This window comes from Anser cygnoides, chromosome Z (assembly GCF_040182565.1).
Source record: "Anser cygnoides isolate HZ-2024a breed goose chromosome Z, Taihu_goose_T2T_genome, whole genome shotgun sequence".
Classification (NCBI taxonomy): Eukaryota; Metazoa; Chordata; class Aves; order Anseriformes; family Anatidae; genus Anser; species Anser cygnoides.
Window position 1 is genome coordinate 84,674,684 of NC_089912.1, and position 27,459 is coordinate 84,702,142.

Sequence of the window (27,459 nt, forward strand, 5' to 3'; positions counted from 1 at the left end):
GATAGACTCCATTACATAACAGCTGTCCTTTCTGATCAAAAATGACATTCTTAACATCAATAAATTCTTAGGATTTTCTGACAGGAAATGTTCTCTGGGACATGCAATCAATTGTAGAGTGTGCTTGTCAATATTTTTTCTGGAAAATAAATCAAGAATCCTACCAAGACAACATACTAAAAATAATCTTCTCCTTGAACTAGGGTGCATTTCTGTTTCACCCTTATTTGGTCTAATGATCTATGGCATTTCTTCTCTGCAAATTTTATCATTAAATGACTGTATTGTCTCTTAAAATATTATGTTATGCTTATTCACCTTCTCAGAAGAGTTCCATTTTCAGACTTCAGAAACATTTAAACCTTGTAATAGGGGTATTTCTCCTTGGACTTTTGTAGTATGATCTCAAACTTCTGCTTTCTGTTATCTCATGAGAGTAATTCAGTTAATACTCTCCAGTTCTGTTTGTTTTTGTTGTTGTTTTGTTTTGTTTTTCAAATAAGTGAATAGACTAAAGTCAAAAATTATCTGGTAAAGTCTTATTAGGATAAGAAGCTCTTGATTTTATTTTTCCTGGTGAAGAAGGTTGCTTTTGAAGTGGGAAGTTCATGGGTATACATTAGTTGGGAGTTGTAACAGCTGTCAGCATCATGTGAGCTTCTGAGCATTTGCTGACTTAGAAAATTATATTCTTTTTTCTTTTTTTTTTCATAGAAACTGTTAAGCAGTTATTGATGTAGAATTTTTGCATAGTTTAACAACCCTGCTACACTTATCATTGACATAACTAGCAGTATGGAATGCAAAGTGAAAAAAAAAATATTGCTACTAATATACTAGATAAGTAAGTGATGAAGAATGAATCAATGCTGTCTGAAGTCTTAAAGCAAATGTTCAGCACAGCCTTAGTTAAGAACTTACTCAGATAGACTGCTGTAGACAGCTCTGACAAGAACCAGGTATGCATTAAATTGTCATCCCAGACAGCAAAATACAAATTATGAAAAACGATATCAAAATACAATACTTGAAAACCCCACCGTTTAAAACAGTACAAGACCATCGTCTAAGTTCACCATGTTCTCTCTTCAAACACTACAAAAAAAATTACATATATTGTTAATTGCTTAAGGGTTCTTGCTCCACTGTCAAATGGTTTGAAGGCATCAAATGCAAAAATACTTTTGAGTGCTGTAATTTCTTATTCTTGAGATGCTGTTTTTTTTCTCATAAAATGCAAAAACTTCCAGTGTAAAACAAATTCATGTGATCATGATTGTGAGGAACAATTTTGTGTTTGAAGATTTTCTACAGAGCAGTGAATTGTTATCAATTCTGCTTTAACATAGATACAATTCTAATGAGTCAGCTGATATTTTAAATTTTTTCTTTCAATTTTTTCATTTTTTCAAGAGAACTAAAGCATGTGAGAAGGCCATTACAGTTGGGCAGACAGTCATAACGAAACACAGAAATACACGATACTATAGTTGCAGAGTCATAGGAGTGACATCTCAGCTTTTCTATGAAGTTATGTTTGATGATGGCTCTTTCAGTCGAGATACTTTTCCTGAAGACATCGTGGTAAGTACTTTCTCAGATAACTGTTCCCCCCCCCCCTCCTTTTTTTTTTTGAGGGGGTGGTGGTGGGTTGGTGTTAGGTGGTTTCACTTTTTATTTCTGTTTCTGAAAATTAGAGAGTTGGAACATCTTGAACTATGACCTTGAAGAGGTAATGTCTTAATATTTGGTTCATATTTGTTACTTTTGCTGCTGAGATTGATTATTTTCTAATGGGCTTTGAAACAGCGGTTGTTCTAATTAGTCTTTGCCATTTGACCAAATGTATCAGAAGTAATCTTACAAAGCCTTTTAATTAAATAGGAAATATGTATTTAATAAAGGATATGAGAGAGGGAGTTCCATGTATCCTTATCTGTCTCTCAGAGATAACTTGTAAAAATTCCTTATTGAATAGAAAAATCCTAAGGTAATGGGAAGAATAGCTCTCATGAATCTGTTATAACAACTTGTTTATACCTTCTGGTGTTTAGTTTGTGAGATTACATTATTAATGATAAAAATCATTGGGGAGGAGAATGTGTAATTTACTGCATTTCCAAAAAGCAGTCGAGATTTTGATTTCTCTTACGCACTTACATAAACTACCATATTTTTCAGAACTCTTAAGGACCACACTGTGCACTTAGTTAGTGGATATGAACAGAATTTGCTGACAATTGAGGAAACATTCTGTTTCCCTCCATATTTAGAATGAATAGATTGGATTGTAACCTTTGTTCTGTTCATCAGACACTGCATGATGTTTGTGTCACAACATGACTCTAATCCTTTTAACCTTCATGCTCCTCTGAGGGTTCTTTGTGCTGAGCTTATTTTTTGGTGTACCTCCTGCTAATTATCTCTAGAAGTTAGAGCCTCCAGGGAGCACTGGCATGCAGAAGTGCTGTGTGTTTCAAGACCAGTTTTCACTTGTGTCCTGTGCTGTAGGCAGAAGGGGAGAGTCTGGCATACACATAAGAATATATACTTCATTAATATATGCTCCAGGGACACAACCCCTAGGAGCATCCCCTATTCCTTTTCTGTAAAAATGTCTTTGAGCTGTTCTGTTTTATGAAGCCCTAACGTTTTTCTGGAAGTAGCATTAGCGGACAGATAGCATCAGTGGAAATTATAGTGTTGTTCTTAGAAGCTTCCTAGTTGTTGAAAAGTCTGATGCCTTTTGAAAATACAGCATTTGAAAGGGTACATTTCAGAGCAGTATATGGGGATTGAGCTGTTTACCTCCCACTGGTGTTAATAGAAAACAGTCAGCAAATCCCTGTTACATGTCTTTGAAAATTTATCCTTTAGTTTGAAACAGTCTGAAAGGCTCTATTAATGATCAAAGGCATTTTGATTTAGGATGATCAAGATTTAAGCAAATGTGGCTGTACTGTTATTAGAAACCCTTCTTTTGTGTATGCCTGCATCAAGGATCTGGTATGGCAGGGATGAGAAACCGCTTGCCACACCCTAGTGGGGTAGTCTGATCCAGAGCTAAGACTTAATGTAATCAGGTCTGGATATGCCTCAGTGCTTCTCAGATAGTGGATGAACAACATATAATTGTTTGATAGAAACACCAAACGAATTTCATGTTCCTTAGAGAAATCTTGTTGTGTTTTCATTAGATAATATACCTGCAGCAGTTACTGGAAGGGAAAAAAAAAATGTTTTTTCTTCTGCCTGGACTAAAACTTGCTAATCCATGCAATGTGCGTATCTGGTGTTAGTGCTGCTGGGAGGACTTACTCATCAAATCTGGTGTGAAAGCAATGTTGCTGCCTATTGAAGAATTTATTTTTCTAATCTGTTTTCACTTTTCAACTAGCTCACAAAGATAGCAGCAGCTTTCTGCTTTTCCACTATACGCTGAATCCACTACATAATTTCAGCTCAGCTCACAATAGGCCACAGTTCCAATGTTCAGACACAGTGATTTATTTTTAAGGAGGAAAACAGGGAGCAGGGAAATTTCAGTCTCGAATCTTCTTGAAACTGTTTGCATGTAAGCATTCAATAACTACCTAAACAGGGTATATATTGTTCTCTTCTCATATGTATTTTTCATAGTTTATGTTCACATTTGCTAAATAGATCAGGATTTGTTAGCTGTAGGTGTTAGATATATAGGTGCAGCTATATAGGTTCTTTTTATTTCAAGTTATTGCTTGGGTACTTTACTTGATTTCTACCTTGTCAGAATTTCTCAGAGTAATCACTCCTCAATTACAGTGTTTAAACGCATTAGATAGCTTTTTGATGTGCTAAGCAGTCAGCTTTCCCTCTACCCAGTGGGTGGGAGAGGGTGCAAAGAAGTGTAGGGGTACATTTTTTTCTGAACAGAACAGCAGGACAACTTCCTCTGCAAGTTACAGAAAGACTGCAATGAGGGGGTAGTATGTGATATTTTAAAGGAGGTGAGATGACAGCTTTAGTGGTTACCTTAACCATGCAAACACACAAGTGGGGAGTGCATATGCTGCAGTCCTGAGGCTCTTCTTCCACCAAACAACTAGCATGCCACTTGATACTTCTTGAAGGACTAATGCGCTATAGCTTGTCGCACAGCCCCACACAGTTGTTTTTTTTTTGTTTTTTTTTTTAATACCTGATGGACATGTCTTCAGTAGTACAGCTTGGCTGTTTGCTCGAAATGAATATCCTCAGTCAGATTTATTTAGCTAGGAGTTTTATTTGTTTCTCTGTATATTGTGGCTGCCAATAATGCCTACCAGCAAGTGTGATTAAGTGTACATATGTATACATATATATGTAACTTGGAATTAGAGCTAAGGATGCAGTTTTTCCCACATTACGTTACTCACATCTCAGCTAAAGAGGAAGGCCTTGCAGCATACCTGGTTGGGTGAAGAAAGGTCTCAACAATTTGTATTTATGTCAAGGAAGTAAAAAGATGGCAGAGTCAACATGCTTTGCTAAATGTGAGTTTGTGGGGAGGTCTGATTAAAGGAGAGGTGGCCACACCTCTCCTGAAATGATAGATGTTGTTTGAGGCCACTTGCCCCAGTTAGTACCCTAGTTCACCCATAGCCAGTTTACACAAAATTGTTTGCTGTCATGGTTTCACCTTGTGGCTACCAAGCAAAGTAGGTGAACAAAAATGAGGGCATTTACTCATGCTGCCATACCATACCCACATTCTGTTTTAGCTTGTCATCAGGTGTATAAATTTAGGGATTCTCCTTTCAGATGTTGAAGCTGACCTGTGGATTGTCATGCCCACAACCTGAAGTGGACTTCACTGATTAAAAGCAATACATTGAATACCATCCTAAATGCTATTGCAGTTATGGAATGCTGCTGTATACTTCCCTTACAAGCAAGAGCATCGTAAGAGATGAGGAAGTAAGATGACTATTAAAGGGCATTTGGGTTTTTGGCATTAAAGGGCATACTATAAAATTAGTAGAAATTTAGTTTCAGGCAACGTTTAAACTGGAGCTGGAACAAGCAGCAGGAACAAGAAATTTTTGCATGTATCAAACTGATCCGTCCAACACCTTGCTATTTTGTCTGTCACTGTTTTTTAACATACCCACAGTGACACCTGGAATCCTTAACAGTATTATGCTGATACTAATGTAAGTACCTTTTTTCGGGAGTGGACCCAAGAGAGCCTTCAGCATGAAGAGGACAGTGGAGATTAAGCTCTATCCTTCTGTGTCTATCAATACTTCAAATTCACCACTGTCAGACAAGGGAGGAACAGGGCTATTTAGAAATCTGACAGGTAAAGTACGTCATTGAAATTATCAAGAAAGCTACAACTTCTTACAATGTGCACCTAAATTTCACACAGCCCAAAATTATTATCCTCTCCTCTGTAATAAAATGGAGCACATTTTAGTTACTAGTATTTGAAGAAAAACCTGCCAGCAATGTGATTTTAGAAGCTATTTAAAAAATAAACCTTTTCTCAATCAGAGACTTTCTTTGCAGTCCTCTAGCTCAGTCCCTGCCAACAAATGCTCACTTTACACCCTTGCAAAGTTATGAAATGAAAGCTTTAACAATTCATGACCCACACTCCAATGTATACATATACTGTGTGCATAGGCTTGCCAATGATCTTTTCTTTCTTGCTGATTATGAGCTCCCTGAGATTCTGAATGATCCTTGCTAGCCTAGATATCTGCCAGGGGTTTGAAGCTGCATAGGCATTTATAATCTGGAAGTTGACCAAGACAAGGTGAACTAATTGCATTGTATATGTGTAAGGGTAAGGCTGAATACGGATTGTCCCAAGGATATTATTGTAAGACTGTTGAGAGACAGAACAAATTTACTTCATCACCCTTTGACATATAGAACCAATGGGATTTATCTGGGCAGTTCTTCAGAAATTATTTCCTCCACAGACGGACTGAAGGGAACATCAATTTAAAACTGCAATGTACCTTTATGTAGGTGGGACTTTTTACAACTGCAGCGAAGAAAAGGTAGTGCTTTGGGGGCCCTTGGGTGTCAGTGCTTGGGATGTAGCTTCAAGAACAAAATCTTACTTCTTTACAAGAATTTCTCCCTAGTGACTTTATATGTCTGTGACTAGTGGCTTTCACTGGTGCAGTAAGTGCTGGAATGGTTCAGAAGAGTGCTTTTTCGTTCATTTCTAAAGTTGTTGGAAAATGAGGCTTTTGAAAGGAAAGAACAATGATCAGATGTCCAGAGACAGAGCTCAAAGTTATGTCTATAGGAGTGTGGACTGATTGATTGGACACTTAATCAGCTTCTTAATTTCCGTATGTGTTAATACATGTTTGGCTACTGCTTTTGAAAAAAACATACCGCTTGAACAGTGGACTTTTGGAAACAGTAGGCTAGCATATAAGTCTCAACAATACTTCAATATCCACCTAGATATAAAAATAGAGGACTTGTTTCTGGCCCTGGTCATCCTGTAAGAATGCGGTTCTTTGACAGTATGTCCTACAAATCAGAATTGTGTAATTCCCCTATCAGCCTTGTCTGGCATTATAAATGACTAAACTCGTGACTGGTTTCAAGCAGTTTCTTTTCTGTATGCCTTCCTCTCTTTACCTCTTCTGACAACTGTTTTCTGCTTGTCCACCTGTTCAAATCAAAACCTTAGATAGTAGTGCACACCTGCTTCCTTTTGTCTGTGAAGGATCCATTAGACTTCGGCAGAGAATAACAGATTATTGTTCATTTTATTATACTGACATGTAAATCTGTAGAGAATGGCTAAGGAAATGAGAATGTTTGAATTCATGCTCTCAATGGGGCAACCCACAGATACTTTGGGTGCACTTCAGTACCACCAGCACCAGCAATTTGAGAACGTAAAATAGAAAACAAAGCAATGGGAAGGGAACAAGAGGATAGATTGTATTTGGTATGAACTTAGTCAAAAGGTTCTCAGAACTGGTTGCATGAGGTGGGAAAAGAGGTCTAATGAATTAAAACAGGTTTAGCAACCTTTTTTTTTTAAACTTCTGAACTGAGACAATGTTGAGTCTCTGAGCTAAATAATGCAGTACTCATACTGGGCTTGTACATTTTTTTTTCAGCATTATAAGCTCACCTGCTATGTAGTGGAGGTTACTACTCAGCAATTTGTCCAGTGTGAACATTAAAAGACACTTCTGAAAAATTCTGGAAAGCAAGTTTGAAAGCTGTGTGAATTGTCTCTGAGGAGGAAATTTGGGTTTCTTTTCCTTGTTAAATAGATTTGTAAAAATATATTCAGGATTTTGCATTCTTGTTTTGTTTAAAATATTTAAAAATACCTGAAAAAGTTAGATATGTATATATGTTTTGAAGAACTGATTTCAATTTCACGTGAGCTGAGAAATTTAGTTTAGCATTGTTTTCTGAAATTGTGGACTTCACTCAATTTGCAAGTGCTGAAACACAGAATGCTGTGCTTTACACATACAAATCACTTTTTGTGTCTTCTGAATACTGACACAAATGAATTTCTGTTTTCAAAACTGTGGTCTTATTAAGTTGAAATCAAACTTTTTTAAAAGTAAAAGTGAAGCATATTCGGGGTGGAGGCTTTCATTCCATCTTGTAACACTTGAAGCTGCAAAGCATTAAAATATGCAATAGCCTTACTGTAATCTAAAATTTGTTGTAAAGTACTATAAGTGTATTGATTTAACTGAGTTACTTTCACTTTACTCCATTGTGGAGAACAGAAATGATTTTTCTGTGGTTTTTGCTTTTTCTTAGTTTCCTGTTATACTAGAAAGAGTAGAAACTTAGTAGATAAGCATAAAAATGAATATAGGATAGATTAAGAGCAAATTAAACCCTCAAATGTAAGTATTATCTTTACACAATTTCCTGTGTATAATGTCCTTTCCTTTTTATAATGGAATACTTTATGGAACCTTGTCAATACAGATTTTACATGAGTTGAAGGTAGTGTTCTCACAGCTCAGCCTGAGACACAAAATGGAAGATAATCCATTACTTTGCAGTTTAAGATAAAATGGCTGATTTTGCAGTGAAGCAGCTGAGTGACAGAAATGTATTGAAATGCTTGTGTTTGCTAAGTGAGTGAACGTTCATGTTCAGCACTGTGATGAACACCCCCATGATGAGCACGTGCAGCACAGTGAAAACTCTGGAGTCAGATAGGAACCACAGATGAAGTGGGAATGCTGGGAGTGGGGGAACAGCATTATTTTCCCTCCCAACTTTTTTCGGTGGTAACCAAGAATTATAGGGTTTTCATGCCTGGTAATTTACCCTATTTGCTATATATTTCAGTAGTAGATTATTTCCCAACTTGCTGTGTGTGTTATACTGGGATGGGTAGAAAAGCTGGAGCAGAATATGAAGTGTTCATTGTAGTCTTCTGACTGCAGTAGATCTGCTAGGAACTTTAAATCTTCAGATCTTCATACACTGCATCTGGCTGTGGGCTCCCTAGGAAGAGAGAGACATGGATATATTGGAGAGTCCAACAAAAGACCACAAATATGATTGAGGGACTGGAGACTCTCAACTATAAGGGAAGGTTACAAGAGCTGTGACTATTGAGTTTGGAGAAAAGGCTCGGGGGGGGGTCTTGTTCAGGGTGCAAAGCGGGCCAGGCTCTTTTTGGTGGTTCCCAGTGCTTGGACAAGAGGCGGTGGACACAAACTTAAACAGAAGAGATGCCTCCTGAACATCAGGAAGCATTTTTTTTTAATTTTATTTTTTTTTACTTCAGGGTTGATTGTGCACTGGCACAGGCTGCCCAGAGGGGTAGTGGAGTCTTCCTCCTTGGAGATCTTCAAAAACTGCCTGGATATACATGGTCCTGGGCAACCTGCTCTGAGTGTCCCTGCTTGAGCAGGGGGGTTGGACCAGATGACCTCCAAAGGTCCCTTCCAGCCTCAACCATTCTGTGATAATGTGATATATGTGGCCATGAAAGGAGGTGGGTGTGGTAGGATTCAGAGTCTCATTTAACTGGGGCAAGAGTGTACTGAGGAGGCATCATACTTCAATCAAGCACAGTGAATCAGATGCTTTGTTGTCCTTGCCCACTTTATCTTCCCACCACTTACAGTAAGTTTTGTCTCATAAGAACATTTTGTACCCCAAATTAAGGCTTCCTTAGTATCCTCCAAACCTTATTGTGATGCTCAGAACCAGCCTGGACATCCTAAGTAGTGTTCTGCAAAGTAAGTTAGAATTGTGGTCTTTTGGGCAATTCTGCATCTCTCAGTTAGCATTATGCATGTATTTGTGTTATTAATACATTGCTGAAAGACCATATAATGGTTGAAATAGTAATTTTCTAAGCTAAATAGAAAATAAATTTTTTTGATGTATTCAGGAATGCATGATTCAATTTGACTTCTATTTTCCCTTTTCCCCAGTGAAAAAATAGATTCACTTTGTAAGAGAAGAACCAGTACATCTTAAGGATAAAATATTATACAGAAGTTCAAAATATTTTTATACTATGCAGTCTGTGATCCAATGTTAAATTTGTTGAATTACAGTAACTATTCTGTTAATCTGGTGATTTCATTGAATTTATACCAATTCAAAAACACAATTGCACTCCTGGGAATCAGGCCTGCTCTTTCAAATGCTAATGCACTGTGTAAATTGCTGTTCCTGTTTAGATAAAATTCTGACTGTGGCAAATTAGCTACCACTCTCTTTTTCATTCAAATTCTCTTGGAACATATGAAACCTAATTTTGTGTTTCTAAAAATTTGCGTAAGTCATGTATACTAACAGTTTCCCAAAGAAAAACACAGTTTAACAGTCTCTTGACATCAGCAGCTGATTTCAGAGAGTTTCTACAATTTTTTACTTCACTTCCACTTTAATAGTGTTGGTAGATAGACTCACTGTTTTCAGCTGCGGTATGTTATTTGTCTGTATGACAAGCTTTTCTAAATCAGAGGTGTTAGTTGTAATCACATTGGTCATGCTGCTTGTGAAACAATTACTGTTAAGCATGACTATGAGAGCTTAATCACAATCACTAAATTTGAAAGTTAGTGTTAGCTGAAGTAACATAAGCAGAGGAGACAACTTGCATTAAGCACTTTTGCAGAATGGCCCTGGGGACATTTCAGCTCCATTGTCAGGACTGATCAGAGGGCATAGGGGAGGCACCTTTCCTGCTCTGCGGAAAACCCTGTTCCCTGTTGGGTTTGCACAGCAAGAGCAAACTCTTCATGACAGCTTGTTCACCACATGTTCAGTTCTTCTTCACTCCTGTTCAAACAATATTCATCTGGGTTCTGTTAGAGCAGAGAGCACAGCCTCATTGTAGCTATTGTAGTAGCAATGAATTATGTTAGTAAATTAAGTTCAGTTTCTCATTTGAAAGGGCAAAAATTTAGAAATCACACACACAATCACATATGACTGCTGCAGTTCAGCTACAGTCAATAAAAGGATGATTTCTGTGCAGTAGCGCAATATGTAGGCCAAGGTTGTTCATACTTGTTTCATGTTGTAATCCTGTAATCTAAAAGTCCATTTGAAATATTATCAGTCAAAATCAAATGTAGTAAGTTTGCTTTATCTGTGTTGTCAGAAGTAACTGCTTCCATTGAGGTTTCTAAATTTTTTTTTGTTTTGCTATGAAATGAATTTCAGTTCCTTCAGAAAAAGAAGACAGAGGTGTTGGTTATCGTGTTTTGGAAAATGTGGATATATTTTAAGGTATTTTTCAGAAACCATGGGATTTTTCATGTAAAAGCTCAAATGAGTTATGAGTATCTTGGCTTGCTCCATGCAAATTGTGGTTAGATAGGCTGATATTAAGGCCTGGGCCATTCTTATGGATTTAAGTGTGCAGGAGGTGATAGGAGATGGACAGTTTCTATTTCACAGTTTGATTTTAACCACATGTATGAATTTACAAATACAACATAAGTGATAGTATGAAAAATAAAATGGAGATAGAATAGGAAGACCAGGCATATTGCAATTACAGTCTGATTTAGCTATAATTCATCTCTTTTTATATCTGGTTTCTCTTTGATATTCAAAACCTCAGGGCTAGATTATCTGCTTTCAGTTTGCCAGGAGGAGGATTAGGATATTGTACTATGGCCTCTGTGAGTAAGGTACAGAACAATACGTAAAAGGATATGTATCACCAGGCACAGTAGGAGCTGAAGCCAGGCTGCTGCTTACCTCTGCCTTTGGCCATTCCTTTTCCCCAAGTTGCATGACAACAGCATAGTGAGATTCAAGAGCACTCTGATAGAGAAGGCAGCAGCACAATGAAATGGACTTTTATGCAGCCTTCCTGCAAGAGCGCAGTTGATTGATTGGAGGATGTGTTCCTAGAGGCTTTTGATGTCTTCTGGTATAGAAATAATGAGTAACTAATAATGAGTAACTTCAAAGGACAAGAATGTATTTAGCTAAACTAATTGATACAAATATTTTGCATTGTCAAGCTTTGAGCTAATATTTAAGCTGTCTTTAAACAGATACCATCCTAATAAATAATGCCAGCCAGATTCTGTCTATATTTTAAAAATTTCTATACTATTTCCTTACCAGTAATCAAAATTATTTACACAATTTCTGTATATTTCATCCTTTTGCTGCATTACGGAGTCATACAGCAAAAGCAGTATTAGAAGTACGTGCTAGCTCACAAAACCTGTTGCAAGAACCACATGGACCCACTGTAGCCCTGTGCTGTTTATGTCTGTTATACTGCCAATATTATTTGACTAGAATTTGAATAAACAGGCATTTTGTGCTTTATTTTGGAAACAATGCAAATCAGCAAGCAAAACCCAGGAATGTCAAGGAGTTGGAAAAATTTTTGCTAAGTGACATTGAAAAAAATGCTATAAATAGAATACAATTTGAACAAATATTCTATTTAGAATACAGTCTAAAGCATAGGGATTTGAAAAATAACAGAGCTCAGCACTGTGCCTGCCAGTTAAACAGATAAGCAATTCTATTAGTGTTGAGAAAAATAAAATCGGAGTTGCTCGGGTTCATGTGATAGGGGTGGCTTGGATAATACTCTTCTAAATAAAGAAGTGTCCACCTGATTATGTTTGCTCTCTTGGTTAATACTTGATTACAGTTTGATGCTCCACATTGTGGATTTTGTAGAAAAAAAAAAATCCTGGAAAATGTCTAGAAGAAATTTATGTGTATGGTAGACTTTAAAATGTTTCAGTAAGTTCCAGAAGAATGAAATGGTTCTGAACAGGAAGGGGCCACTCTGCATGTAAAAGGAGATATCTAACAAAATACAATAAATTATGCTAGTTCATGAATATAAACCTAAGGTTTGTCAAACAGTGCAGCTATAAGGAAACAATTTAAGCTTACTCAGATAGGATGGTGGTGAGTATGAGTAAACTGTGAACTTCTTGCAGACAATATTCCCACTTTCTACTGTATAACGTAGATTGATTTTTCTTCAATATCTTTCCAAACTTTTGGTCTTATGTTTGTATATACTGAAAATGTTAATCTTCATTTTATAGTTATGTATATCTGAATGTCTTAGGGCTATGTTCAGGGAAAACTGGTCTCCAGTCATACTCATTAGATGTAGAAGAAGGTCTTCAGGTTGTCACATACTGATTGGAAATGTGCCTTACAATGCAATGTTTCGTTCTCCTCTTCCCTACTAAGCTCATTGTAGGAGCACAGCTGCAAGAACTGAGTTTAGTAATCTCCCTCAGAAAATGTTCTGATCCTATCAAGATGGAAATTTATTTCCTTTGTCCTGACAGAAATTTCACAGAATGCTCATGTGAAAGTATGAGTAGGAGGCAACATACAGCTCTTAAAACAAGACATACTAATAGAGGTAATCATAGAATCATAGAATATCTGGAGTTGGAAGGACCCACAAGGATCATCGAGTCCAACTCCTGGCACCACACAGGTCTACCCAAAAATTCAGACCATATGACTAAGAGCACAGTCCAAACACTTCTTAAACTCCGACAAGCTTGGTTCAGTGACTACGTCCCTGGGGAGCCTGTTCTAGTGAGCGACAACCCTCTCAGTGAAGAACCTTTTCCTGGTATTTAGCCTGAACCTCCCCTGTCAGGACACCATTCCCACAGGTCCTATTGCTGGTCACTAGAGAGACTAGATCAGTGCCTGCCCCTCCGCTCCCCTTCGTGAGGAAGCTGTAGACCGCAAAGAGGTCTCCCTTCAGCCTTCTCTTCTCCAGGCTGAACAGGCCAAGTGACCTCAGCCGCTTCTCATATGTCTTCCCCTCTAGGCCCTTGACCATCTTAGTAGCCCTTAGTAGTTATCAGTTGGAGGATCAAATCAGAGACCTTTATCATTGTATCTTCTCTTGAATCAGGGCAGGATCACACTGCCAAAAAATTAACAAGAGCTATGTGATTTCATGAAGTTGCCCAAGTGCCCCCTGATTTGAACAAATATTTGTGTTTGGCAATTTATCATTTTCACTGTGATTGTTTTCTAGCAACAATTTAAAAAATTAGACTACTGATGGGTTTATACCTCCTCTAAATGATGCCATATGGCATTTTCCTCTTTTCAAACAAATTCTTGAGATACAGTGACCAATGCTATTGCTTTGAGTTTAAATACAATATTTACCTTTTTGGCCATGATCTTACTGCTTTAAGTTAAGGGAGTTAACTGACTCCTTTCTTCACCAATCACATGCCACATTCACCAGAGACGGAATCAGGTTTGGAAGGATATGATTCACAGAATCATAGAATCACACAGGATGGCTGAGGTTGGAGGGGACCTCTGAAGATCATCTAGTCCAACCCCCCTGCCAAGCAGGATTACCTACAGCATATTGTGCAGGATGGCATCCAGGTGGGTTTTGAGTATTTCCAGAAGGAGACTCCACAATTTCTCTGGGCAACCTGTTCCAGTGCTCTGTCACCCTCACAATAAAGAAGTGCCCTCTCATATTCAGCCAGAACCTCCTGTGCTTCAGTTTGTGCCCATTGCCTCTTGTTCTCTTGCTGGGCACAACTGAAAAGAGACTGGCTCCATCCTCTTGACACCCTCCTTTCAGATTATATGCATTGATGAGGTCTCCCCTCAGTCTTCTCCAGGCTAAACAGGCCCAGTTCTCTCAGCCTGTCCTTGTACAGCAGGTGTTCCAGTCCCCTGATCATCTTTGTAGCCCTCCTCTGGACTTGCTCCAGTAGCTCCATGTTCCTCTTGCACTGGGGAGCCCAGAACTGGACACAATACTCCAGGTGTGGCCTCACCAGGGCTGAGTGGAAGGGGAGGATCACCTCCCTTGACCTGCTGGCAACACTTTTCTGAATGCGCTTCCAGTTAAGCTCCTGAAACATCAAACTTGTTATAAGCTGTCTGTTGCAGAATGTTGTACAAGGTATTGAAAAACTTTTCTTGATGCTAGATTCAGAAGGAATTCAGAATATTCAGAAATATTTTTGAGAGCTTCTTTTCTTCTTTCTGAAAAGAAAAAATATAAAAATGTTATTAAAGGATGTGTTGTGGTCTTTAGGTCTTTTCAACTTCTGCCATTCTCACTGTGGGAAAAAAAAAATCAAACTAAAACTTTTTTCCCTATTAAATACTAAAATATTTTACCTCAGCTATGCCAATATTTTCCTTTCTAAGATCTTTCTTCTGTCTAGCCTTCTGTCAGACCAGAGACTCTGTAAATTAACTTTGGCTGATATCTGGAGTCAGAGAGTAATTTCATCATTTCCTACTACAATCTTTACATGAAAGAGTATAGCATCCTTTCTACTATCAATTTAACTTGCAAGCTTCTTTAAGCCAGTGCCTGAAGATACGAGCCACACCTGTAGCAGATGACTTGCTCAGGAGCACTAAAATTTAGCCTACTGTCTTCAAGGATCACACCACAGATTTTTATGTTTCCTCTGAATTCACTAAATATGCTTGTTTTCAATATGGCTGCTTTGAATTAACCTAGAGGAAATCAAAGGCTCTTAGATTTGTATTATTTCCTAAATAAGTGATGAATTTGAAATAGCTGAATTCATATCATAATTGCCAAGAAGAATATTGTCAATAAAATTGTAGGTATCCAAGGAGCATCTTCATCTGACAGCTTTGGAGAAGTCTCAGTAGTTCTTAAGTTCATTTTAGATCATAATGTCTATATTTTTTAGCCTTGATTTAGGAAAGCATTAGAATGTATTTTTTCAACTCTTTTTAAAAAGTAAGGTATGTTCTCCGGGTTTCAGTGGCTGCATCAGATTATGGATATCTTGCAACATTTCTCAGTTCCTGGATTCAAACACATATTCCAGGTGAAGACTCTCTCCCCCCTCCCCCCATTTTTTTTTTTTTTTCTGAAGTAGGTCCTGTAGTTGTTCCTATTCTTCTCTACATTCTCTACTATTGGTGTCAGACATTACCACCCTGGCACTACAGCTGGATTTGGTACTTGCAGATACTCTGTCCAGCTTTAATGAAACAAAGTATTGTTCAATCACAGTGCTAAAACCGAAGGGATATCAGAAGAAACAAGAATGTAGGAAAAATATCTACTATATCTATAGTGCTGTGCACAAGGATTTCTCGGAGATGAACTTTTTGTCTTAGGAGGCAAAAAACAGTATTTCAATATATTTCCCCAACCTTTATTACTAATGGATTGCTTCCTGTTCTAGTTCAATGCCTATAATGAACTCCAAAATGAATGCTTCTAAATCCAGAAAATTCAGTCTGTTAAAGAAAAAAAATGTTTTAAAAATATTCTCTGCATGTTTTTGCTCATAATGAAATTCTTTTAATGTCTGTAAACTTAGCATGGGTGAGACCATGTCTGAAGCGCTGTGTCCAGTTCTGGGCTCTCCTGTAGCCACACTATGCTTTTTACAACTGGTGTATGGGAATGTTGAGGGATTACCATATCCTTATGTCCATCTTTTCATTACTCAACCAAGAAGAGTGAGCTTGCATTTTGGTAGTTTTGGCAGCCTAACAAATGGGTCTAATCATGCCCGAGAAGAAAATGGTAAGAATTATTTTTACAGTAAAAAGATAAAATCTATAAGAGGTTCGTGTAATACGGAAAAAGGTAGGAACTTTTGGCAGTAATCAGCACAACTGGTTTAGTATGGATTTCCTAAACGTTGTTCCATAGAGTAAGGTACTGTGTTAATACATGAAGAATGAGTATTTGTCCTAATTCCAGCTCCCTTTAGTTATTTGCATGAGAACTCTGATTTTCTCTATGAGTAATTTCACTAGTTATCCTACAGAAGCTATGAGACTTCTTCCTGTGCAAGATGGACAGGGAGTGATTTATGGTGAGCTTTTGTTCTTCGAAAATTAATATTTGGCTTGACATTGTTGATAGATTGTTTGGTTTTGGAAATTTTCTGTGTTCCATTATGTACTTTAAGAGTTTGGTTCATGATGCTTTGCCAAGACTTTTTCTCACCCTTCTGGGCTTTAGCAATAGATAAGGAAGAAGTATAATAATGTCAATGAGCATTTTCATAGTCATCACTAAGGAGAAAAACTACCATCTCTTCCTCCCTGCCTGTCCCCTGTAAATACTGGGAAGGGTAGCACAGCAAAGTCACCTGCTACGCCAGAAACAGGTGGACCCATTGGATATATGGTGAAGTTGAGAGGATACATCTCTCTGGGTCTGTCACAGCAGCATTTGCCAAGCAAACACACATGGTGTATTTAAGAGCTGTACACTTGGCATAACTCCCGAGAGATGACAGAGACAGCATTGTCATCTGTTTTGCAGGAAAGTGTGCTTCCATGAAAGCCAAACTTTTCTCTGCTTTTCTCATGGGCTGAATCCATTTCATGGATAAGATACATATGATTAAAAATAACTTATAAGGCCTGAATTAGGCTAATATAATGTTATGATAAGATAGTGTTCCAGTAAGGATCACTGTGGTGCATTTTTGCTCCCACATTTTGAGTTCTTTGTCATGATTGTTGGGCTTAGTTGGAAGTGCCTGCGGAACTCAAAAATATGTAAGAGAAATAATATTGTTGGAAATTATTCTATTCTGAGACTTTAAAAACGTAATAGTAACATAGCAACCTGAGATAATACCAGATCCTGCAGAACTTTGTCTCTGTGTCCTTTTACCTGAGCCCTTGGCTTTGTCTTTTGTCTTCCCATTTTATATCTCTTAGCAGTGTGCTCTAATTTCATGGACTGAGCAGGTCCTCTCACACCTAGGGGAATACCAATAAAGTAGTGCTAATTTATATCACAAGTCTTCTGATGTAGTCGCTACAAAGTATAGATGCCTTTTTGTGGTTGAATTTTTGGAAGAGATGATTTCAAAAGAAATTGGTGAGGACTTGGCATGGCCCTTTCCTGGTCCTTTATGTATTTTCTGATGTGGACAGTTGTAGTAATGGGTGTGTAGTCAATGTGCTCGGCAAATCAGACATTTGGGTGATCAGTCATTTTTGCCCTATGGGGCAAGAGAAATCATAACAAGGGTATGTCACAAGCAGAATGAACTGTGCTGCTCTGACATGCTCAACAAATCAGGCACAAAATTTGGCCAAATCATAGGAAAAAAAACCTGCCTCATGATTTATGGAAAAAAACCCCACACAGTACAAACAAACCAAAGAAACCCTCCACCTGTTCTCCATTGTGAGTATTTAGATTGGACTCTTTCAGTGTTTCTCCATCAGCTAAGCAAAGAACACATTGACATTCTCACCATTTATAGTTTGATCCATCACATTATGTTTCAGTCAGCAGTTAGCATCTAGCAAAAATGTGCTGTAATTAACAAAACATGAGTTATTTGAATATGTAAAAGAAATCATTGCATATATTCGATTGCACTTTAGTGATCTTTATTTTCAGTGTGTGACAGAAATTAATCTGGGGAAATATATCACAGTTGTTGATAGCTATCTGATTTATGCATATGTTGCCTTGCCAATGCAGAATCAAGCTGTTAAGAGAGTGCTACTTTGGTCAGTATTTCATTTTCATAAAGGCTAACAGTATCTTCTGTTAGCCCATTAGCAGGATTATAAAACTTGAAACACACATGGTAATAAATCTCCTCCAGTTATCAAGTTGTAAGAAGCAGCTTACTGGTAATTTCAAAGCGTACTGGCTCACTCACTGACAAGAGAATCCATCCTTCTTTATAAATAGAGCAGAGACTGCCTAAAGCTGGGCCCACCTGCAGAGGGAGAGGTTGTCCAAGTGAAATGGCCTGATGGAAAACTGTATGGTGCAAAGTACCTGGGAACAAACACAGCTCACATGTATCAGGTGAGTGTCTATATTTATTAGCATATACCTATTTTTGAGATGTGTTTATTGCAAATTGCTCATCTGGCTCTAGTATTGGAGTGGCAGGCCACACACACCTGCAGAAAGCAGGAATGTGGACTACACTGTAACTGCTAACGCATTTAAATCAGTAAATAAAGCTTTCTAAAGCATTAGCCAGTACTGTGCATTCCTAGGGAGGTGAGGTTTCACCTGTTCTTCTAAAATCAAGAAATTTGTTTATCTAATGCAACTCAGTGGTAATCAGTAGTCTGCATTTTATAAGGTTAGCAGGTAGAACATTAAGATTGAAAAATAGCATTTGTTATTGTTCCAGATTATTTACTTATTTATCTCCAGGTTGGTTATTTATTTATTTGATGTCAGGTAATTACATAATTAATGAGATAAAATCAAGTATTGGTATGTGACTACAATGACCCATAGGCATTTAATAAAACAATGGAAAGAAAGACAGTAAAAAGAAGAGTATAAATAGCCCCACTTTCATTTGTGTTAGGCACTTTTGAATTGATTAACACATAATCAGTCTAAGGAGTGCTTTATCTTTAGCAAAGGCAAAATGGCAAAATAAATCTGAACACTGTAGCCTTAAAAGCTTTTTAAGGCTAAAAAGCTGACTTCTGATTTCAGAGACACAGTAATTGTTTGTTTTTTTTTTTTTCTTTTTATGTGCTTGCCTTTGAGAAAAATCAGTCAGCAGCTTTGAGTTCCCAAGTGAATGGTAGAAACTGCAATAAAACAATCACAATAATAATAGCACTTCTGGAAGAATGAAAATCTAGGTACATTTCATTTATATATATATATATATATATAAAATCATTTTCACTTATGTAACTCTTTTCATCTGAGGGCCTCACATTACTTTACAAAAATGGCAAATTTGCTATTGTATCTGTAGATAAATTAAGGCACAGAGAGGCTAAATGACATGCTGCATTGACCTTCTCAGCTTGCCAATGACTTGCAATCAAACTCAAGTCCTCAAATACCTGATCCCTCGAGCTAGTCTCTAAATCTTACCTCTTCTCTTATGTTTAGAGGATGTCTTATTTTGTGAAGGTGAAAAGTTCTTTATAAAATATAAAGATAGTTCTATGGTAACATTAATCTTCAAAACATTTAATCTTCTAAACAGCTCGTCTTCTAAGGAATACTGTGAGATTAGATTAATGTAGTTGTTATCTTTAATATTTGAAGAAAACTGAAATAGGAATAACGAACATTTTGCCTTATTTGAGTTCTCTTTGGCAACGTGTTGAAATCAGTTTAATTTAAGGAAAATGGATTAGCGTAAGGAGGTTTGGTAAGGTTTGCAGTTCCTCAGCTTAATAATGATGAGAGACTATTGCAGTCTGGCTTTAACAAACCAATTTTATTTGTTTTAATAAACTGTGGAGATAGCAAAGATTAGGGGGAGTCCAGATTACACTACATAGGATTTTGGCGATTTAACGAGTATTTCAGTCTGTAGGACAGGACAGCCACAACATGACCACAGATTACAGAAAGTCTGTGACATGGAGGGTGCAAGGCTACCTTCAAGACACATCAGTAGTGTGTCCTATGGTCTTTCTACGCTGCCTGTCTGATAGGCTCCAGGACACTGTTCTGCAGGTTATGAAATCTCTGTTGGACCCTTGAGATTCTCTTGCAAACGATCTTGCAGTCGTTTGCATTCCCTTAGAGGACACATACCATAAAAGGAGAGACTGAAAAGGGGTCTCTGAAACAGGTTTCAATGTGTGATACAAATATGTATTCTACTTGGATAAATCTTTGAATTGTCCTCATGTTCATGAGGCACAGAGTGTGACAAGTGACAATACCCGTGCACGCAAGATTTATGACAAAATGCACCAGAATTCATGTCATCTAGTTTAACATTTGCTACCTGGTTATCCTACACAATCCCCAAGCAGAGCTGTACATACCAAATGTTCATGTACGTACCAAGGTGTTCATTTCAAGTCAAATTGGTAATGAGATCTACCTGTATGATGTCATTTTTAATATTGGCATGATAGTTATCAGAATTTATTTTTGATTTTCATTTGAGATGGTTAAGTTATTCATTCACACTATTAATTGTTTTCTATCAATTTCGGCTAACCCTTTAGTTTTTGATGTCTTGTTAAAAGAAAATCTTACGGAGACAATAATATGGTGCACAGACACAGTACAGCAGCAGAAATGCAAATAAAGTAACTTGCTGTATATAATAGATGATTTGAAATGTACTTACCATCAGGATTAAATTGGAGCTCTTAGAGATGGTGGCTTTATATTTTGTATGAATCATGATTCTACTGAAAGTCTTAGTGGAGGGCTTGTGTTTGCCTTTAACGGTATGGCAGATTTATTTCCAGTGTAGTATGCTGAAATACAGCTGAAAAAATTCCAGTTGCTCATCATTGCAAAAGTTCAATATATTTCACACTGCGAAAATGCCAAATTCTGTGATATGAAGCAGTTTCCTCCCACTTCACACTACTAATAAAAACAAAGGGATTGCCCATTCAGGAAGGCATTTTCTGATCACGTGGAGATAGCAGAATTTATTTCCTGCCCAGTTCTTTCACTAGTAATGCAAAAAACATATTACTAATGGTATTACGCAAAAGCATACTACCAAATGTATTATGCAGTAGGAAGCAGGAATAGCAGATAGTCTGCTACTGCATCATTCTGAAAAGTACCTAAATTGCCATGATTTGATTAAACAAGTTTCAGCCAAAAGGATCTTCAAGATCCTGTAATGTACTGGTGGCAGACTTGGCTTGTGGGGTTAGTAACAGGAACAAAGGAACAAACACGACTTTTGTGTTTTCTTTACATGGCTGTGCTCTGTGGAGTGCTCTGTGGATTTTAAATGAATTCCAGATTTGTCCCCATAAACTGCTGTAAAAGATCTTACTTTTAAATAAGTTAATAGGTCACAGATCTCTACCTCTGACTTCTGACAATGGGTATACTATATTGGATTTTTCAGCTGTTCAAAATTAATCTGACACATGCAATCATGGCATTGAACCTACAAAAGCCACCTAATCTACAAGTTCAAATACATGATTTTTCAGATTTATCTATGATAATACTTGGATAAGTTAATGTTTTTGTATGTATGCATTTGGGCTTATTCTTCCACCGTAAGTCTGTTGTCATTCAAGTGGTCTCATTAAGTGAAATGGGACTTCTTTTAAGTTCTTGCCAAACTTTTAAGTACAGTTTCAGTAGGAACTAAAACTGCAGCTCTAGATAATAGCTGAAAGTCACAATTGTTAGATGAAGTATGAAAAAAAAATCAGCAGCTCCTGAAAGGCATAAATGCTTCAAAGCCTCAGCATTTTAACATTCCTCACACCTAGTTACATTTCCTTTCTCATTTTCTGCTAACGGGGTTCATGTTGGATTAAATCTAAACCTAAGCATGATAAAGCTTTTCATCTTCTGAACAGAGCATTTTAAAGAAATTCCATCAGATTCAATAAAATTCTATTAACTGCTATTTCCTTAGTTGTCACTCATACTTTCTTTCGTTTGACATAGTCTTCCTCAACCTTGAAGCACAGGATGTTAAAATTAATTTTTTTATTTATTAGAAGCAAGAAAAAGAAAGAAGCAAATAAAAATGACATGAAGACATTTTAATATGTTAGTCCAACAAATTATTTTGTCTGTGTTGTTACTGCTTAGCATTCTTAACCTAATGATTTTTATTTTATTGTGTATGCGTCAGTATTGATTTTGAAGTCTCTGCTTAGATATTATTTTTGACTTATGAAGGTGCTGCAATTTCTTAGAAATAACATTCTTCCTGTTTTATCTCAATTTTACCATCCTACAATAGATAACAAAGTATTTGTGTATAAATCTTTGCTTGCACACGCATTTTATTTGGAGGCATTCCAAGAAACTTCCTACAGGAGTAAAATTGTGATTTTGTGTATAAATACACTTTTTTTTTTTTATATAAATTAGGTTGAGTTTGAGGATGGTTCTCAAATAGTAATGAAGAGAGAAGAGATCTATACACTAGATGAAGAGCTTCCTAAAAGAGTAAAAGCACGTTTTGTAAGTATTCTCTAACTCTATGGTATTTGTATGTTCATACATACAAATGCAGTTAACATTAATAAAATGCAGTTAACACTGTTCTTAGATTTATTCTTGACTTTCACTTTAAATAGTGTAATAATTTCTTGAAGCATGATTGGCTAAATTGGCACAACAGTTAGCACAAGTACACATTTGCCAGTGTGAATGGTTAGCTCTTCTTCCAGTATAGGCAAATACTGTTGTCAGACATTATTCTTGTCTCCAAAAAAGTTCATCTTGGTAGGACATCTGTCAGATATATAATATATAATATTTCAAATTTAAAAAATGATAAATATTGTGTTCTTTCGGAATGTGTATGCTTTCTAAAATCTTTACATGTTCTCAGAGCTTTTTGATTTTTAAAGCATTGAATTTAATAAAAATTCAATTAACTTTCCCTAAGAAACAGATCACCTGATCAAAACTCATAAATATCACTGGCATGACTTATTAGCATTTCACTACCCTTCAATTTAAAACCAAAGCTTCACTATGTTTTTCCAGTTCCTTGCAGTTCCAAACAACATTTACCTAGTCATTTATATATAAGCCACTCAGGAAGGAGTTAAGGTTCATAAAAAACATAAGTTTGAAAAGGGAGAGTTTCATCATACAGCTACTGGAGGATACAGATTGCTGCTGTTACCTGTCTTTCTTACTAATGATAAATTTTTGTGTAGTCCTACTCATTGCTACTTCTATACAAAAGAGCACCATGTCCTTCTCAAGGCCATGTTCTATTTTAGTGCTCTTTGTTCAAAACCATGCATTGCAAGTTATGTTACCTTTCTTAAGTAAAACTATAGCATAAAGATCTAAAAGTCTTATCACAATTGAGAACAAACAATAATTCACGGTTGTGAATAATAGTAATACTAATACTAATACTAATACTACTAATAATAAACCTCTTATTCGAAGAATCCTCTTGATGCAGCTTTGAAATCTGATTTGTGATGTTGACAGCCAACATGGCTTCAGTAAGGGCAGATCATACCTGACAAATCTGGTGGCCCTCTACCACGGGGTTACAGCATTGATGGATAGGGGGAGAGCAACTGGCATCATCTACCTGGACTTGTGCAAAGCATTTGACACAGTCCTGCATGACATCCTTGTCTCTAAATTGGAGAGACGTGGATTTGACGGATGGACCACTTGGTGGGTAAGGAATTGTCTGGATGGTTGCACTCAGAGTTGCAGTCAGTGGCTCTGTGTCCAAGCAGGGATCAGTAATAGTGGTGTTCCTCAGGGGTCAGTATTGGGACCAATGCTGTTTAAGATCTTTGTTGGTGACCTGGACAGTGGGATTGAGTGCATCCTCAGCACGTTTGCCAATGACACCAAGCTGTGTGGTGAGGTTGACATGCTGGAGGGAAGGGATGCCATCCAGAGGGACCTGAACAGGCCTGAGAGGTGGGCCTGTGCGAACCTCAGGAGGTTCAACAAGGCCAAGTGCAAGGTTCTGCACCTGAGTCAGGAAAATCCCAAGCACAAATAAAGGCTGGGCAAAAAAATGGATCAAGACCAGCTGTGAAGAAAAGGACCTGGGGATGTTGATTGATGAGAAGCTCAACATGAGCCAGCCATGTGCGGTTGCAGCTCAGAAAGCCAACTGTATGCTGGGATGCATCAAAAGCAGTGTGGCCAGCAGGGCAAGGGAGGTGATTGTCCCCCTCTGCTCTGCTCTCATTAGGCCCCACCTGGAGTCCCCCCACCTGTATTCAGCTGTGGGGCCCCCAGCACAAGAAGGACATACTAGGGCGAGTCCAGAGGAGGGTCACAGGGATGATTAAAGGGCTGGAACACCTCTTTTATGAAGACAGGCTGAAGGAGTTGTTAGCTTGGAGAAGAGAAGGCTCCAGAGAGACCTTTTAGCAGCCTTCCAGTACCTGAAGGGGGCCTACAGGAAAGCTGGAGAGGGACTTTTTGTCAGGGAGTGTAGTGATAGGACAAGGGGGAATGGTTTTCAAATAAAAGAGGGTAGATTTAGATTAAATATTCAGAAGAAATTCTTCTCTCAGAGGGTGGTGAGGCACTGGCACAGGTTGCCCAAAGAAGCTGTGGATGCCCCATCCCTGGAGGTGTTCAAGGTCAGGCTGGATGGGGCTTTGGGCAGCCTGGTCTAGTGGAAGGTGTCCCTTCCCATGGCAGGGGGTTGGAACTGGGTGATCTTTAAGGTCCCTTCCAATCCTAACCATTCTGAGACTCTATGAAAGGGAGAGCATCACACAGTGTATTTTTCATTCCTTCAGGGAGGTGGGGTCATACACAATTCCTGCTCACATATCCGTTATGTGACATTACTTAGCTGATTCTTGAGAGGTATGTGGCATGGTGGGGGAATAATGTGTACAGTTGATTCTTCATGCATCAGCTGAGATGAGTTTAGTGGACTAACACAGCATTACATATAAAGTTGGCTGAGTGAATCTGACTTTCCTTTTCTATGCTTCTTGCCAGATGCACCTGTCATCAGTGTCTGCTTTCAGCCAGTTCTCAACAGCCGCCCCCTACATGGATGCTATGTATTTCAGAAGCTAGGGATGTGTCAGAGACAAGGACTGAAAGCCAGGGATAAAAGAGAGAGAGAAATCTGAGGCTGTCAGCCTGCTAAGGGAGTGTCCACTAGCAGGATACCCTTCTTTCACTGAAGGAAGGAAATAAGAGTAGGACTGCTCTTTCCAGTGGGAGGTGCAGTGATCAAATATTCCCGACTAAGTGTTGCGGTTTATCCCCAGCAGGCAGCTCGTCACCACACAGCTGCTCGCTCACCCTTCCCAGGTGGGATGGGGCAGAGAATTGGAAAGGTAAAAGGGAGGGAACTCCTGGGCTGAGATAAAGACAGATCTCTAGGTAAAGCAAAAGCCATGTGCACAAGCAAAGCAAAAGAAGGAAATCATTCTCTACTTCCCATCGGCAGGCAGATATTCAGTCACTGCCAGGAAAGCAGGGCTCATCAGCTGTCCTGGCTGTGTCCCCTCCCAAGTTCTTGTGCACACCCAGCATCCTCATTGTCAGGGCAGCATAAGAAGCAGACCTGAAAGACCTTCACTCTGTGTAAGCACTGCTCTTCAATAACTTAAAACAGCAGTGTGTTACCACCACTATTTTCATCAAAAATCCAAAACACAGCATTGTGTGAGCCTCTGCGATGAAAATTAACTTTGTCCCAGCCGAAACCGTGACACTAAGACACTTTTTCTGTCCATTTATTTGCGATAAGTGCACACATCTTTAAGTGTTCTAATCATCTAACATTAAGATAGATGTCTTGGAAATTGTTAAATGAACCATCTGGCTATATTCGATGTTTTTTTTCATTGTATACAGAAAGCATTTCATTACCATTTTTTGTCTTAGGGACTATTGATAAAAGGCTTTTATAATTAACTGCATATTCTATAGAATATAAACTGTTGCATTTCAATAAGAATATCAATGCAGACAGCTGGGGTTATGCTATTTTTTTTAAATGTCATTTTTATAGTTCAATATTTTATTTTTGCATTTGACACCATTAAATTTATATGGAAGTTAAGTATAAAACTGTACTCAGACCTTTGAATGAATTAATGTCTGGTTTTAGTCTACAGCCTCTGTCATGAGATTTGAAGACACATTTTATGGAGCAGATATTATCCTGGGAGAGAAGAAGAGACAGAGAGTACTGAGCTCCCGTTTTAGGAATGAATATGTGGATGATCCAGGATACCGCACCTTCTTAAAAAGCTCATTCCAGAAGCACTGCCAGAAGGGATTATAAAGAAGTAACAAAGAGCCAAAGACAGCCACAGACAGACAGACAAACATACACACACACACAGACACACACACAAACACACACACACACTATGTTAGACTGGTTACAGATGACTAAAAATCATACAATGTTAGTTGCAATTGGTTTTGGTTTAATTAAACACCTGGTTTTACAGTGAACCAGTCCATACATGAGACTGGTAAGTTGAAGTACTTGAGTTATGATTTCTTCAATTAATGCATTAAAGATTTTGTAGCATTTTGCATTATGAAACTAAGAGGGAAAACCAAGTGAGAGTAAATGGAATTAAACAGTGATATGCTGAAGAAAAATTTCAGTCCTGCTTGCCTTGAAATTAGTGGTAAAATTCCATTTGAATTACTGGAGAAGATTCATATTCGAAAAAGGAGCCATTTTAGTAACCAGAGACAATTATTTCAGTGGCTCTTTTTTTTTTTTTTTTTTTTTCTGCAGGTATGAAAGGATGTTAAATTTAATAATGCCAGTTTTTATAAAACATTTTTAAAGCAAATACAAATATGTACAGGATTAAGACAAATGAAAGCTGTACTTACTTTGTACAGTGCTTTTACATTTTTATGTCACTACTGCTTTCAGTAGGGTTTGATGTGGACTCAGCTGTTGACTTAAATATTTTTGGCTTTTAAGAAAGGTATCTTCAGCACAGCAATGGTGTTTTGTATATTTAAGAGAGATTTTTGCAGTTATTTTTAAACACATTTTTCATGAGATCTATTAAAAAATATCTATTTGTAAAATAAAATTTTCTTTCATTATGTGTATGAAATACTAGAGTTTAAATATATATACTTAACAGACTAGTTTTGAATGAATATAATATGGTCTTCCTTTTAAAATAATATTCTATCAACGTAATAATGTTTTAAATAAGCATATAAATAAAAAAAATCCTTTTACTTGCATCATTTTGTCTGTTGATGTGATTATCAATTCTAGTATCCTATACCTATGGGAATCAAGAAGCTTCACTATCTGCAGTATGCATGTAGTTTCCTGAACACAACACACACATCTTAGTATCAAAATAGTAATTTGATAAATATTGTACTTTAATTTCTTGTCTTTATATTTGTATTCAGTCTTTGGGATCTTGACCTTTTTGGAAGTTTCATAGAAAGCAGCAAGTCAGAATGCATTTCCAGTCTATTTACCTGAAACACTTGGCTATGTGAAACCAGAAGAGAGCTTTATCAAAATGACATCATCACTTTCTTGTAAATTGGCCCATCAG

At 37.5% G+C, this 27,459-nt stretch overlaps 1 protein-coding gene across 6 annotated transcripts in view; it reads left to right on the top strand.

The window, feature by feature from the left end:
* The window catches only part of KDM4C (lysine demethylase 4C), a 286,752-nt gene extending 259,622 nt beyond the window's left edge, over nt 1-27,130 (top strand). For all 6 annotated transcript variants that reach the window (XM_066989006.1, XM_066989004.1, XM_066989002.1 and 3 more), the window contains 4 exons: nt 1,414-1,584; nt 18,179-18,298; nt 22,304-22,396; nt 26,013-27,130. In XM_066989006.1, the coding sequence (XP_066845107.1) occupies nt 1,414-1,584; nt 18,179-18,298; nt 22,304-22,396; nt 26,013-26,189 (561 nt within the window). In that variant the 3' untranslated portion in view covers nt 26,190-27,130. The remainder of the gene's footprint in view (nt 1-1,413; nt 1,585-18,178; nt 18,299-22,303; nt 22,397-26,012) is intronic.
* Nucleotides 27,131-27,459: the final 329 nt, after the last annotated feature.